We start from the raw sequence: 17,129 nt of genomic DNA on the forward strand, positions 1-17,129 counted from the left end.
AGCTGAACGCTGTGCTCAGCAACTTCATAGGATTATATTGGAGAAGCAGGGCGAATGTTTAACCTGCTATTACACCAATTAGTGATAGTAGGACCCTCATTCTTTTGATTGATGGATATTCAAAAAGTCCAACGCCCACCAGGGGTCGTTGTCCCCCCGTTGATAGGGGGTAACAATATAATTATCACCCCTTTTAACTGCTACTTCTGTGGTTGGGACTCAAATATAAAAGTTCTAGTTTTTCTAGTAGAAAACAACTGGAGAGTTATACAGCAAGTGGCTCTCCAACCTGTTTTAATAGGATAAAAAAAATGTCTTTTAAAATGACTTTTCACCCTTCGGCCGTACTGCACAAGTGCTGAGGGAGCAGTGGGGAGGGTGAGACAGTGTAACAGTAAAGGCTTAGAGTAGCCCCTCAGACTCATTGGCATCAGTTTAAAAGTTAATTTTAGAAGGAGGGAGACCATGCACAACAAATATAACAAGATTACCATAGTGACAGTGCCTGGACCTATGAGTAAGTGTCCCTGGTTTATCATGCTTGATTTTAATGGTAGATTTTCTTTAAACGTCTATAAATGTTTTTCTTTTTCATCTCCGGTTACGTCTATAAAGTCCAAGCCCAAGCCCAAACTATTTGCACCTAAGATTAATTAAAATGATTTACCAATAAAAGTGCATTAAAATTGTACTTTGTGCTTCATCACTAAAATCCATCTGAATCAAGTCCTTCATCTCATGCATAAGGATCTGTTACAAGCGCCAGCAAGCCAAGTAATTCCACTTCCCTTACAATCTCACAGCAAGCTCCGGCTCAGTATGACGCAGCTCAATCCCTCTCTCAGCCACCCCCCTTACTTGTCTACACTCTTCCCCTTCCCATCTCACAGCAGACAGCTCAGTCTGATACAGCTCATTACTACTGTATACCTCCCTCAGTTATGCCTCTACCTCTCCGTTTGTAACATTCACTTGCTGCCCAGTGTTTCCTCTCCCTCGCAGTGTCAGTAGATAAAAGATAATACCCTCTCTGTCTCTTTAAATCATTATGAGACAGGCGAGAGGGCAGAATATGCGGTAGAGACTTATGAGAGAGAACATGTGACCAGTGCTTTGGAACACCAACAGCCAAATTTCTGAATATGGTAAAAGCTGCCACTTGGAGATTTTGATTTATTAATGTATTACAAGAAAAGCTTACACCAAGTTGTCCATAGTCTGTTAGCGGTGACATTATATTGACAGCAATTCACCTGCTACAGCCCGGAACTCCTGCTGTAGCAGTAAAGCCGCTGTCAGTGCGTATCACTGCTGGCCTCACTACCTTATTTCATACATTGTATATATTCTAAAGCACATAATACAAATGTAAATGAGATAACACTTTCAGATACCTGCAAGTTACTGTTGTTTATCTTAAACCTGGTGCTAATTTATTTCATTATCTGACAAACTCGATTTAACTGGTGCCTAACTTGCCAGTTTTCACCTGCTTCACAAAAATGTTGTGCTGGTCCAATGGACTAAATCCTCCTGCAGCAGGCTGTCCATGAAGGTAAAAGGGGTAACCTTATTGGCCATAGCAAGAGAAGTTGGTCATTCCAAGTCTGTGATTTCTAGAATATTGCATCTTTACAACATCACAAACTCATTCAAGTTCCCAAAGAAGGCTAGAAGGACAAATGCAAGAGAGGAGAGGTTAATGTGGAGAATCTCCATGGATAATAGTTACAACACTGCAGATGGAGATTATCGCCAGTTCAGCACTGAACAGGGTAAGGATCTGTCTCGTCATACAGTGTCTTTGACCCTTTAAGAGCATTTGGACTGAATGCCCACTCTTCAGTGCCCAAACCACTCATTTGCAGAAAGAATCAAAAGGCTGGGCTTACCTTTACTGAGGAGCACATTGGGACAATTTTACTTACTCGATCCAGCAGTGCGTTCTCTGGCGCTGATTCGGGTTCTGCCGGGATTCACTAAGGTCGTGCGCCGATGTCCACTAGGTGTCGCTGCTGCGCTGAAGTGCGCCGGAGTTCACCTTTTCAGTCTCAGTGTATGTGAGTGCTATTCTTGCGACTCAATTATTTTTTAAATCCGTTGGGTTTTCTGATTTGCCCGATTTCTGTTGCGTGAAAGCCGGCACCGATGTGCCACAATCCAATCGTGTGCTCCAAAATCCCGGGGCAATTCAGCACAAATCGGAAAAATTCGTGAAACGGACGAAAATGCGCGATTTGGACCCTTAGTAAATGAGCCCCATTGTGTGGACAGAGCAAAAGTAAATTACATTTTTTGGGGGTCCAATGGGAAACTGTGACCCACACTTATTAACATGCATGCGGTTGTAACCTTCTGAAAATATATTCTGAAAATAGTTTATATTTTGGTAGATCAGGCGTGTAAGGATTTGGGGATACATAAGGCTTCCTTTAGCAGTGGCGTAACAACCGCCGTAGCAGCCGTAGCGGTTGCTACGGGGCCCGTGAGGTTAAGGGCCCGGGGATGCACGGACTCCGTGTGTCCCCGTAGTGTCTGCCTGCCGGATCGTGCCCCCGGGCCCCTACCTCTGTGTCCACTCCTAAATCCGCACCTTCCGTGAGCTGCCGCCCCCTCCGTGTGCCGCCCGCCCCTGCACAGGAGAATGCTCGCGATGTCACGGTCCTGGTGTAGGTCTCTTCCACACACGTCGGGGCCAACAGGGTGAATCAAGAAGTGGGTCATGTGGTAACAGGGTTCCACTTGAGACACCCCCCCCCCCCCCGGCACAGGTGAACGCTCACCCATCCCCCTGCATGCTGGCACCCGCCAAAACCCTGCGCTCCCGAACAAGCAGCTGCCCGACTCCCCCAATACTCTGCAGTACTCTGCGGCTCCCTCCCCCCCTCCCTCCCTCCGCGGCCGAACAGGCAAAGGCCCTGCCGGGCGGCAGAGCGGGCACCCAACCCACTCCACCAGACTCCGCCGCAAACCCCCACCCCCCTACACTCCGCGCTGCTTAACAAGAAGCTGCCCGACTCCCCCAATACTCCGCGCAACAACCGCAAACCCCCACCCCTTCCCCCACGGCCGAAAATGCAAAAGCCCCCCGGGCAGCAGAACAGACACCCGCCCGACTCCCCCAGAGTGTGACGCCTCACAACCCCCCCCCCCCCCCCCGGGGCTAAAAATGCAAAAGCCCCCCGGGCAGCAGAACAGACACCCGCCCGACTCCCCCAGAGTGTAAGGACCCCCCCATAGGCACCCATCCGATCACCCATCTACCCGCCAGAACACCCACCTGCAGCCACGGCCGGGTGGTTATCAAAACAGCCCCAAAACATCCGAAAAGGTAAGTATATACATGTATTTATCTGTGTATATATTGTGTATTATTGTATAAATGCATCTCCTGTGTATATGTGTATATATGTATATACTGTGTATATATGTATATACTGTGTATATATGTATATACTGTGTATATGTGTATATACTGTGTATATGTATATATACTGTGTATATGTGTATATACTGTGTATATGTGTATATACTGTGTATATATGTATATATGTATATACTGTGTATATATGTATATACTGTATATACTGTGTATATGTGTATATACTGTGTATGTGTATATACTGTGTATGTGTATATATGTATATACTATGTATGTGTGTATATATGTATATACTATGTATATGTGTATATACTGTGTATGTGTGTGTATATATGTATATACTATGTATATGTGTATATACTGTGTATGTGTGTATATATGTATATACTATGTATATGTGTATATACTGTGTATGTGTGTATATACTGTGTATGTGTGTATATACTGTGTATAATCACAAAAATAGGCAGCACCCCAAGACGTCCAGCATTGGTTAAAAAATGTTCTTCTTTATTCCATGTTTAAAAAGTACAACAAAGTACAGCGACATTTCGGCTCGCTAGGAGCCTTTTTCAAACATGGAATAAAGAAGAACATTTTTTTCACCTAATGCTGGACGCCTTGGAGTGCTGTTTGTATACGTGATTATATATTTTGTGTGCTGTTTGTATTTTCCTTGATTATATACTTTGTATATCTGTATATACTGTGTATATGTGTATATATGCATCTACTGTATTAATACACGCACATATTTATATAAGCATATATATGTGCACATTTAAATATATGCACATATATGATGTATGTGTGTTTTTGCATATGCTGTGTATATGCTATGTATGTATATGCTCTGTATATATGTATATACTGAATGTGTGTGTGTATTTCCCATATGTGTGTATATATGCTGTATATACTGAATGTGTGTGTATTTGCTGTATGTGTGTACATGGCGTTTTTATACTGCATGTATGTGTATATATGGTCAGTGTATACTGTATGTGAGTTTAATATATATATATATATATATATATATATATATATATATATAGATAGATAGTATATAATGTGTAAGCAGTATGTGTGATGTTTATATACAGTATGTCTGTATATACTTTATGAGTTTGTATATACAGTGTAACAGAGTGCATAAATGAGTGTATACTTGTATGTATATAGGTGCGAGTATATGAGTGTACAAATTTATGTGTGTGTGTATATAAGTATATAAATGTATGTATATATGAGTGTAGAAATGTGTCTAATTGTATAAACATGTCTGTATAGGAGTACACTCACAATAACGTGTGAGGGTCGTATATCTGGCTGCAAATTTGCTGCCGGATATACTTCCCCCATATGCGTCTATAGCGCCTGGGCTCGGTGCAGTGAGCACAACGAGTACTCACTGTTTCGAGCCGTGGCCGCAAAAGAGATAAAGCCTGAACTATGTATGGCCGTAAGAACGACCATGCGGCTCCATTCTCTATGGAGAGGGGAGGGGTGAGCCGCTATCACCTCTCCTCCTCTCCAGTGCGCCCCACATGTGCCTACCACGCTATAGCCGGGCGTGTACATGTTTATGTGAATGCAGCCTAAATATGTATATATTTGGGGGGGGGGGGGAAGGGGGGCCCCATGTAGAAATCTGCTATGGGGCCCAGCCTCTCCAAGTTACGCCCCTGTCCTTTAGTGTTCATTTGCATCACTTTCATTAGTGGTTACTTTATTTGAGCGGAAGATTGGACACTCAGAAGTAGTGCAAATGTACACTGAAGCGGAACGAAAGCCGTTAAACATCCATTGAAATCATTGGACGTTTTAACAAACCCGTTATCTCTTATTATCGTTTTAGTGACAAAAGATCAGCTCCAAACACGGGTGTGACCTGGGCAGATGACTGGTACAGCCAATCAGCAGATGAGCTGTGAGGTTGTGTAGCATCCGACATGATGACTTGGCGAGTGGCTGGTTATAGTGGGTCGAGTCTTTTGGATACTAGATATTATTATCCGACTTTGCTTACTTTTCTTTTTTCACCTGTTACCCATTGTATAATACAACTAGGGCTCAGTTCACGTCTCCATTATTTCATCAGTTATTGTGAGCTACAACCAGAAGTAGTTGCACAAAAAACAGATGCAAATCTCTGCTTTATACCTTATATCTGCACACCTGGTTGTGTCTCATAAAAACTGATGCCAAAAACCTGAAAAAACAACAGGAATGGGCAAATTGTGAACATCCCAATAGATGGGTGTCATTGCATATGTTTTTGTCTAAAAGTAAAACTCACCAGGAAGAAATATTGAATGAAAACGTACATCTTTGTTTTGGAAATATTTCTGTGCTGGTTTGCTTGGCCATATGGTTATTGGGACATTACAACAAGAATGAGCCAGCACAGAGCAAGTTAATCCTTAAAGATTTATTTTGACCCATCCTTGACTCCCAGCAGGGTGTCTGTCCTAATCCCCATTCACATGTTCTTTTCAAAACTGGATAATTCTTCAATCTGTGACTTCCTGTTACACAGTGAACTATTCAGATCCATAGATAGTATCTATATATTTAATGTGTGTTAGAAATAGAAGGTCACATATGTATAAATGTATATGTGTTTGTGGATCGATAGATACAGTATATACTGTCTATATGCATCACATATAAATCCATAACATTATATCTCTGTATGTTTATACCCCCCCACCCAATATGGTGATTATTATCTTCTTTATAACATGTAGAAGTCTTCCCTTTATTTTGTGATGCTCTTCTTATTCCTGGATCCCGTGCATTGCTTATCCTGTATCTGTGCATGCCCTGAATTTCAGTAGTGGGGCACAGACGAGTCTCCAGAGTCTTACACTGTTTAAACTCTGTCTCCAGTCGTTTTCAGAACAATGCCCAGTCTTAACACATGCCCCGGTGTAGAGATGATCTGGCACACTGCAGGGTCCTCTCCATGTTTCCACTCCAGTGGATGAGAGGATTCTCTTGACCCCCTGAATGGGGTGACAGAGGAGACGCCGCCAGTCCAAGGCCCCCACAGCATGGGCATTGTGAGAGCGAGCTACTCTGCCATGCTCAGACAAGCTACACAAAAGCCACTCTTTTGTTTGGCACAACAAAGACACAACAAGTGTGACACAATTGCAGAAAGGCCAGGCTGTGTGGGGCAGCTCGCTGTTGTAGTCTGGTAACAAGAGGGACTGGGCTCTTGTACTACAATTACTTCCACCTTTACATCTGTTTTTTATTTTATTTTTGGTTGGACCAATTTGTGAGAAGTTTTTGTTTAGCAAAAATCTTTTTTTCCCACTGGATCAGTGCTTTTGTTTTATCACCTTCTTCTTTTTGAAAAATGTATTTTTGTAACTGTGTTCTGAGAGTGAGGGCTTGTGTTCTAAAAGTTATTTTCCTTTTTTTCTTTTGTTTAACTTTTTTAGAGTATATGCAAGTTTTCCAGTATATTTTGTGGGTAAGGTGCCTGAAAAACAGCATTGTTCACATTTTGCAGCTTTGTTAAATGAAAGCAACACCCAATTTGCCCTATAAAACTGAGCCCCAGGGTTCTTGGTGATGGTACTGAAAGCCTGGTGACCCAATGAAAGGGTGAGAACCCTTAGGCCAACCACACACCATTGTGATTGGTCCAAGAATCATGCTTCATGCGCTGACCACAGAGGACTCCAAACATTATAGTGAGATATGATGCAAGGAGTCCCTTCTTCACCATGGAACAGCAGCACCAAACTGTTATGGTGAGTAGCGTTTGGAGTTGCTGTTTTGGAGGGAAAAAATAACTCCTTGCATCATATATCACTGTGATGCTCGGAGTCCTGGCCTCTGCACTTATGTGAAATCAGGCCTGCGCATGATCTGTGATGCACTGACTGACCATGGTGGTGCTGCTGGCCTAATATCATGCAATAGACACAGGCAAAAGATGCCCATTCTCAATGCTGTGTGATCCTAGCACATCTGCTACTTATGTTTATGTATAGAACATAAGATGCTACATGTTATATGGTGTACACTGATAAAAGTGTCATACTACAAGAAATAAATGGTATTTTTTTGAGATTTCCATTGTTTTTGTCCTAAGTAATTTACATGGTAATCACATTCTCTCTGTCTGTATCGGAGTGAACAAACAATTCTTCCATGTCTTGACCCTATACACGGAATGTTTGGGAATTCTGAGTGCTCCACATTCCTGGCTGAAAATTTAGAACAGATCTCTGATTATACATATCTGCATAAACCGCAAATCTAAAATACTGGAGTAAAGAAATCTCAATGCCTTCAATTTCCTCTTGATAGAGGGTCTCTGATGATTTGACTGTTTTGCAGACAAGGTTTCAGTGGTCAACTTTGATGCATCATGTGGAGCGATACAATGTGAGATTGCCTTTACTTGTATGTGACAACACTTAATTCTCACCTGCAGCTGTCTGTGACATTATAGCTGGGCAGTCTATCAGGTCTGGGCACATGGGGCATTGCTTTCTCCAGGTCTCTCGGGTTTTGTCTGCTGTCATGGTCATATATCTCTGTTATCAATAACTCATCTGATATCTATTACCCATGTGTAACAGATGTTGCCCTGGTCCTAACGTATGATTCTAGGTGTACTTCTAGGAACAAGAGAGCCTAAACCAGAGACAGAGTGCCCAAACTACAACCAAAATCCACTTATTTACCATGAAGTGCCAACATGGCATTTCAAGAAGTAACTTATTGCTACCAGTTCTTCAACATCATTCAATTGTATTGGCTCTCCTACAGCCACCAATGCAGTTGAGAGAAGGAGGGCAAATTCAGACTCTCGTTGCTGCTTCTCTCCAGGTAGAATAGTGGGTCCAGCAGGAGGACCTCCAAAGACAATGCAGTTCTGTCAACACCTTCTTACTTCTCCTGCAGTTTCAAACAGCCAGTGAAGTGTTGCTGTAAAGTAGCACTTTGAGGAGCATCCCTTAAGTTGCTTGGGACTGCAGGAAGATTTGGTGGATGTGGCCCTGTTTGGTGAAATTGGGGCAAATGCCTGAGTGCCCACAGGATGGGCTCAGAGTGCCACCTCTGGCACCCGTGCCATAGGTCCGCCACCACTGGCCTAAACCTTTTATCCCAAATTAAATCAATATATAAAGATTTACGGTTTAAAGTAACTCATCCAGAATCTGCCATAATACTATGTTTAGTGTAGACTTTCTGGTTTAAGTCTGTTTTTTCTATTTTGGGGAAAAAAGATTTCCTTCCAGTGCTTGCTAAGTATACATTGTTTAATATTGGCCCAGCTTTTAAGGTGCCCACATTCATATCAAAATAGCACAATTTTAAGTACATGGTGCTTTCACATCAAGGTAAGGAAATGATTCACAGAAGAAGCATCTAATCCTAATAGCGGCCTCGCTTCCTGTTAGTAAATATAAGAGAAGATTGATAGTGATCTAGACGGTTAACTAAGCAGCAGAACCTTCATGATGTGTGGATTCGATAGTTCTAGCATGTCAACGCAGTACAGAGGAAAAAAACATATTTTTGAGGAATAAGTAGGTGTTCATGTGTTTTTCATTGTGGCCTTTAGGGGGAAAAGTTACATTGACGTTTTAACCTAGGTCTTCAGAGCCTTTACATGTGCAGGTTAAAGAAATGGTGTCACCAGAAAATGACTTTACCAAATTCTTATATCTGATTGTGGCCAGATGTGCAGATAAGCAGGCGGGCAGGGTGGGAGTGCACACATGTGACTGTGCTTCCTTCTGCATGTCCTATTAGAGAATGCAGGGCCAATGGCAAAACCGCACAGGTTACTGGGTCCTGGGCGGCATTGCTGTCTGCCCTGCATTCTCTAATAGTACATGGCACATAGTACATAGTTACAATGGCACGGTAAGGTGAACAGTGATTCACCTGTTTGCTGCCCCCCTCAGGTCTGTTACATCTGCCCCTTGAGGCAAGATTCTTATGTGGCCTCATGGCAGTTGCGGCTCTGATTTGCTGGCTGTGATTGGAGGTAGGTAGCCAACCTTGGTGTTAAAAGGCAGACTCTGAGAACTTATTGGTAGTGATCCCTGAATAAGTCCCATACTTCTTCAGCTACTTTTTACATAGGCGGTACTCGTCTTATTGGTCCCATTTGAAACCAATTTGGCTTTTCCCCAGTGCTGATTTGCCGAGTTGTACACACAATCTAGTTTGTTACTATTGTAGGGAGATAGCCTTCACTCTCAGCATGTGTGGCTTAATATGGACCTTGGTATTGTATTTTGGGTCCATATGAATTTAGTGTGTCTTTACACATTTTTAAATGTTTTTATTAAATTAAATTCTGTGTATATCATTTAGTTTTGATTTTGGAATAAAATGATTTTTGTTTTGCCTATACACACTGGGCTGTTCTCTTGAAATGTTTATAGGTTGATATCAATGTGAGGGCTCATTATCTTTGTTGTGAGATATATCTCCACCATTTGTATATTGCTAGATGCGGCTCTGATTAGCGTTGAGGTAGTACATGTACCAGTCATCCGGGTAGACTCGGCATCTACTGATCTACACAGACAAAAGGCTCTCCTGCTAGCTACACAGAGCAACCTCACATGACCTATCCCTGCCTCCAGAGAGAGCATGGAACAGAAGCCCTCCAGCCGCTGGAGCCTGTCTTGTCTAAACAAACTACGGTCTCCCAGAGGTGACAGAGGCAGGAGACAGGTACTGCATGGACAGGCTAAACTCAGGAGAATAGCAAAGAAACTTTGGAATATAGGTAATAAATGCAATGAGTAAAGTGTCTTATGTGACAAAAGCTGTTGTGATTTGTGAAAAATAAATTATTGGAGTGATGCTTTAACCAAGTTTTATGCTAAAATACTTTAAAGGAAATTTTGAAGACGTAAAAAAAATAAAAAAATTCCATGTACTTTTTTTTCCTATATTTTAATAAATGTTTTTACTAGAGCTCAGGCACGAAAATATAAAACAAATAATCTTCAATCAGAAAATAAAATAAATGTAAACTTATTTTGTTATCTGATCATAAAATAAATTGGGGAGTCCTTGATCTTTATTGCCTGGCTTTGTGACCATGTTGACCAGGTTAAAACAATGCAGTGTTTTTCATAACATGAACTACATCCTGCAGTTTTCACTCTGGCCACTGCACTATAGCTTGACATTGTAGCCGGATTGGGGTTGTGTTAGGTGTGTAGTGTTGCTGGGGCCCAAAAACAATCACAACAGCAGCCATGGATTGTGAAGTTGAGAATAAGCATTTTTTTTTTTTTTTTTAATGTAATATTTTTCTTTTGGCTTCAAGTCTAATACCCCTTTAAAATTAAGGTTTACTTTTGCTTCTAATTTAGATTACTATTGACATTGCTGTCTTTTATTACAGATTATACAGCGATATATAAAGGCGTGCTATATACTTTTCCTGTTGTTTTGCACTAGGTAACCTTATTTTTTTGGAAGTGATGTGACTCCATAGTGTGTAGAATGAACTATTTCTACAATCTCACACCGCGGCATGGCAGGCGCACAGGTATAATGTACCCGGCATATAAATTATCGCTGCATTGTAGCTCTGTAGACATGGTTATCAGTCTGACAAGTCAAATGCCTGTTCTGGCTCTTTTGTCACATTGTAACCACTTGAAGCGTCATGTTCAAGAACACAGCATCTATAAAGCAGATTAGCAATGGCTCCCTTGTGTATTGTTTGAGGTTTCTGAATGAGCGGGATGGACTCTCGGTGAGGCTGGATGCAGCACTCACTCATGTATGCAGCAAGCAGTCACTTCATCATCCTCCTTCCTACACCTCATATTCACTCGTCCTCCCTTGTCAAATGGAGCTTCGCTTTTTGCTCTTTTTCTATTAATTGTTACACATAGCTGTGTTTTCTTAATGCATCAGTCTCTCGGAATAAAAGTCACCTCGTTTAGACACTTGATTTTTAAACTTGGGCGACCTTGAATATGGGTGCCTTAATCACTCTCATGGGGTCACCTTATTTCCCTTAATTCCAGAATGGCAAAACCTTACTGCATGACTGCAATGTATGCGTAATTATTAATGGGGCAGAGTCAGGGCTGATTCTAGCATATTTGCTGCCTGAGGCGAATATTAAAATGCTGGTGGGCGATTCGGGCGTTAATGGACGCCCAAATCGCCCACTTTAGAGCGGCAAATTTCGCCGCCCTTTACATGGAGCCGCATTCTGCCGCCTGAAGCGAGATTTGCATCTCACCTCATGGCAGATGCAGCCCTGGGCAGAGTTATTAATGCTCACTACCAATTAGTCCTCATGTTAGTCTTCCCAGTTTTCTCTGTTTGTCTGTTTTTTTTTTTTAAAGAAGGGTAGGGGTGGTATACAAGCACATTACAGAAAATCTACCATCAAAATCAAGCATTATAAACCAGCGACACTTACTCCATGATCTCCTTTCTTCTAAAATAAGCTTTTAAAATTATGCTAATCAGTCAGAAGGGCTCTGGAGAGTGTCACCAGAGCTCCTTCATACTGCAGCTTCACATGCTGTTACACTGTCTAACCCTCCACCTCTTTTGGCACTTCCCACCTTCCTCTATGTCAGTGCTGGCGAACCTATGGCACGGGTGCCAGAGGTGGCACTCGGAGCCCTCTCTCTGGGCAATCAGGCCATCACCTGACCACAGGCCATCACCCAACCACAACTCAACTTCATTGCTCTTTCTGAGAAAAAGGAAGTTTTTGTCCAAAATCTTGTGATACACGGCCCCATACTCCTTTCAATACAGTGCAGTTGTCATGTCCCCTTTACAAGAAAACACCCCCAAAGTAAGATGTTTCCACCCCCCATGCTTCATGTTTGGATGTTCTTAGGGTTGCATTGATCCTTCTCATTCCTCCAAACCCAGCAATTGGAGTTAATATTAAAAAGTTCTATTTTTGTCTCTGACCACATGGTCTTCTCCCATGCGTCCTCTGGAGCAATAAGATGGTCAATGGCAACTTCAAATGGGCTTGGACGTGTGCTGGTGTGCACATGTGCACCTTGCAAGCCATGCATGATTTTAATCCATGACCATGTAGTGTGTTACTAATCTTTTATACTGTGTTCCCAGCTGGACTCTGCTCATTGACCAGGTCCTCCTGTGTAGCTGATTTTTGACATTTCTCAAAATCCTCTTTACCCCAAGAGGTGAGATCTTGTATGGAGCCCCAGAACGAGGAAGATTGACAGCTCTTTGGTCTTATCCATGTCGTAGAGGTTGGGTTGTGATGGATTTATAGAGTACGTGGACAGGTGTCTTTTATATAGGAAACAAGTTCAAACAGGTGCTGTTAATACAAGCTACTGGTAACGAGTGTAGAGTAGGAGAAGCTACCGGTAGTGAGTGTAGAGTAGGAGGAGCTACCGTTTATGAGTGTAGAGTAGGAGCTGCTACTGGTAATGAGTGCAGAGTAGGAGCTGCTACTGGTAATGAGTGCAGAGTAGGAGCTGCTACTGGTAATGAGTGCAGAGTAGGAGGAGCTACTGGTAATGAGTGCAGAGTAGGAGCTGCTACTGGTAATGAGTGCAGAGTAGGAGCTGCTACTGGTAATGAGTGCAGAGTAGGAGCTGCTACTGGTAATGAGTGCAGAGTAGGAGCTGCTACTGGTAATGAGTGCAGAGTAGGAGCTGCTACTGGTAATGAGTGCAGAGTAGGAGCTGCTACTGGTAATGAGTGCAGAGTAGGAGCTGCTACTGGTAATGAGTGCAGAGTAGGAGCTGCTACTGGTAATGAGTGCAGAGTAGGAGCTGCTACTGGTAATGAGTGCAGAGTAGGAGCTGCTACTGGTAATGAGTGCAGAGTAGGAGCTGCTACTGGTAATGAGTGCAGAGTAGGAGCTGCTACTGGTAATGAGTGCAGAGTAGGAGCTGCTACTGGTAATGAGTGCAGAGTAGGAGGAGCTACTGGTAATGAGTGCAGAGTAGGAGGAGCTACTGGTAATGAGTGCAGAGTAGGAGCTGCTACTGGTAATGAGTGCAGAGTAGGAGCTGCTACTGGTAATGAGTGCAGAGTAGGAGCTGCTACTGGTAATGAGTGCAGAGTAGGAGCTGCTACTGGTAATGAGTGCAGAGTAGGAGGAGCTACTGGTAATGAGTGCAGAGTAGGAGGAGCTACTGGTAATGAGTGCAGAGTAGGAGGAGCTACTGGTAATGAGTGCAGAGTAGGAGCTGCTACTGGTAATGGGTGCAGAGTAGGAGGAGCTACTGGTAATGAGTGCAGAGTAGGAGCTGCTACTGGTAATGAGTGCAGAGTAGGAGGAGCTACTGGTAATGAGTGCAGAGTAGGAGGAGCTACTGGTAATGAGTGCAGAGTAGGAGGAGCTACTGGTAATGAGTGCAGAGTAGGAGCTGCTACTGGTAATGGGTGCAGAGTAGGAGGAGCTACTGGTAATGAGTGCAGAGTAGGAGGAGCTAAATGTAATGAGTACTAGTTGGTAGGAGAGCAAATATTTCATCATGCAATAAAATGCTAATTAATTATTTAGAAATCATACAATGTGATTTTATAGATTTAGATTCTGTCTCACAGTTGAAGGTTATCTACAATAAAAATTACTGATCTCTCCATTCTTCGTAGGTGGTAAAACTTGCAAAATTGGCCTGGGATCAAACACTTATTTTGTCTATTGTATACAGTATTGAGGATACATACATATATATGTATATCTATGTTTTTATCTATGCTACACTACGCTATTACATGTAGTTTTTTCCCCTTCATTTTGGATTCTTGGTGTCTGTGGTTTGGTCCGCAGTGATTTACAACTCTAACTGATTGCTCAGACCTGACCCAGGACTTGACACATTGATCCCAAAGGTTATAAGTGGCATGAGGATAAGATGATAGCAGCTATGGTTGTGCTGTCACTAAGTGACCTGAGTAGTGATGTATAACTGTACTGGGGGGATGCTGATACATGAGAAACAAGAGCCATTCACTGTGTAACAATCCCCTATATATAATGTATCTTGATAGAGAACTGGTACCAGTTCAGAGACACAGGGTGATGGTAGGTGCCCAGACATTGAGACTGATCCCATTCAAAGGTTAATGTCTCTCCCAGAACCCATTACAATTAGGTATTGCAGTACCCAGAATCATGCACCAGATACAGGGCTTGTCATGGCTGGTTCTGTTTCAGTGCTTCTTGTCACATCATTCATCATCATGTGTTCTTTGCAGATTGTGGATGCATTCAGACTGTTCTAGAAAACTATACATGAGTCTGATCAGTTCCACCTGCTCTATAGCAACCTCTCTGTCTATTACACTGCATTCTCAGGTTCAGTTCAACAAATTCCATGTAGCCAGTCTGCGATTCCATGTAGCCAGTCTGCGATTCGTGCTATTGCCGATATGTGAAATTTATTTCTGGACACAGTGGTAGAGATATATTCTAAGCAAAATATACCCGAATTCTGGTATAATTAGTGTCCAACATGTACTGCACCACATACATAGTATGTATTTTGGATATTTTTGAAATTTGCCCAAAACAAGGGGCATGGATTCCCATGAAACTGGTTTATTTTAATAATAAATAGATGGACAACTTGTATGACAGATTTATCATCAAATATTGGATGATAAATTATCACTATTATCAACTTTGTAATCTAACTTTTGGAAAATTTAAAGGGAACCTGTCACCACATTTTTCACTAATACAGCTCGTGACAGGTTCCCCTAAATTACACCCTTTTTTCTTAACTAAAAATTGTTTCCCTCACATCCCCATAAAATGAACTTTGTAATCTTGCCATGCATTTATAAGGTCCTTTTACCCCTTAACATTTGCAAACTATGCTTCATGCATGTATCTGATTAGATGAAATCACAGCATGTCTCCATGTAGTATGGGGTGCAGTAGAAATTCATGGAAGCATGCTGTGATGCAGAGTATACATTCATTCTGTGATGCTGCAATGTCAGTTGCCATAAAGACTAGTGAATATCAGCACCCTCAAGTAGGGTATGAAATGCCCTTATCTTTAATATGTTTTAGTTACTATAAAACAAAAGATAGAGGCATCTGAAGTGATACTTTACCTGCAACCTCTAAACTTGACGCATCTCAGGCAAAATATGACCCTTCCCTGCTCATTTGCAAATGACTTTGGAGGAGATTATTTATAGGTAAATGGGAGAGAATTCTATCACTCACCTGAGTTTGCTGCTAGTTTACTGGGGTAAAATCTGGTGGTGGGGTCCTTTTTAAAGTCAATGTTTTTGGAAGCAGAAAGTCCATGAATGCTAAAGCATTGCAGTAATTTACTACTTCCAGGGGACTGGTCAATCTGTTACAGAACAGGAAGAGCTGTGCATAATTGATTGCAGGTATTTCAGGACTTGTATGCTAGAAATCTACAAGCCCTGATAAAAGTCCCCATTGCTGGAGCACCGCCTACTGGACTCCTTAGCTCAATATGAGCAGATATTTAGATAAATACAGTTCAAGTCTTTTCCTACAGATGAATATGAATGGCTCTTCCTGCTATATAACATGTGAAAGATATTCTAGATTCATTTTTTAAATGCACCCCGGGCACCAGTTCCTGACTTGTGTCTATGTGGAAAGGTTTCCTCCGATATTAGATAAAATTGCTTTGATTGGTGGGTTGCAGCAGATTGTACAGCGTGAAAAACAGGCATTGTGTGTGCCAAATTTTAGCAGTCAGGATTAACTATTTGGGCCCACAGAAGTGTTTGTGTAGGAATTATGATTATCCTTGGAAGAGAAGTTGTCAATATTAATGTCTCTGGTGGTTCCATCCTGTCCTGACTCCTCTGATTAATGCTCTGTGTCAATTATTTACAGATCCGGCCTTGCTGTGGAAGTTCCCGGAGGACTTCTCTGACCAGGTTGGTAACATCACAAGTTGGTCTGATTGTGTTAGAGCCCAGTGAGCGCTGCTGGATGTAATGATGTGTACACACCTCGGCTTCCTGGACTGCCAGCAAGAATTCGGCTTCGTTGTGTGCAGCTCACAATTAGCTGGGTATTTCGGGCCTCGCTATCTGTGAGCAGGCACTGAAACTACCTGGACTTTACTTGCCTTCAAGCCGGTGGTCTCAGCTGAGAGAATGAAATATGTGTATGTAAAAGACCTTTCATGAAATCCTGAGCGCAATAGCAGATAAATAACAGATAATTCTTGAAGAATAAGTCCAGTTTGTAAGTAGGTAGAAAATTAGGATTCTGTAATTAGTTTGGAAGTACATAAAAAAAAATGATTCGCATACATTTATGAATGGTAGTAAAAATTGTCTACAGATCACTGTTATAATAAAATATTACATAGCTTCAGTAGGGCATAAAATCCAGGAGAATTCAACAATCCATACTCCTGACCTAGGTGCCACAAAAGGTATCTAGGCCACAGTATGTCTGATCCAGAGCACATTCCCTTCTCCCCATTAAAAATGCATGCACACAAGGCTGAGCCAAGTCTGCATTTACATGGGGATGGAGTAGAGGGGATAGCTGTCAGGTAAACCTCCTCAACACCAACAGATAGTAAAGCAATAAAAATAGAAGCCTGTTTTCTGCTTATAGGAGTCCTCATTGTAGAAATGTAACCTACAAAGCAGGTAAACATTCAATTATCCGGTCCTTTTGTGGGATATTCACTTTTATATTAAAAAGCTTGTATACAAAAACAAAAAAGCTTTTGTATACAACATATACAAGCAAGAAAACACC

General features: G+C 42.0%; 1 protein-coding gene across 6 annotated transcripts in view; it reads left to right on the forward strand.

The window, feature by feature from the left end:
* DENND1B (DENN domain containing 1B) overlaps positions 1-17,129 on the forward strand; it is a 122,716-nt gene that overhangs the window by 21,088 nt on the left and 84,499 nt on the right. For all 6 annotated transcript variants that reach the window (XM_072128093.1, XM_072128096.1, XM_072128094.1 and 3 more), the window contains exon 3: positions 16,245-16,288. In XM_072128093.1, coding sequence (XP_071984194.1) covers positions 16,245-16,288 — 44 coding nt within the window. The remainder of the gene's footprint in view (positions 1-16,244; positions 16,289-17,129) is intronic.

Source organism: Engystomops pustulosus, chromosome 10, assembly GCF_040894005.1.
Source record: "Engystomops pustulosus chromosome 10, aEngPut4.maternal, whole genome shotgun sequence".
NCBI lineage: Eukaryota > Metazoa > Chordata > Amphibia > Anura > Leptodactylidae > Engystomops > Engystomops pustulosus.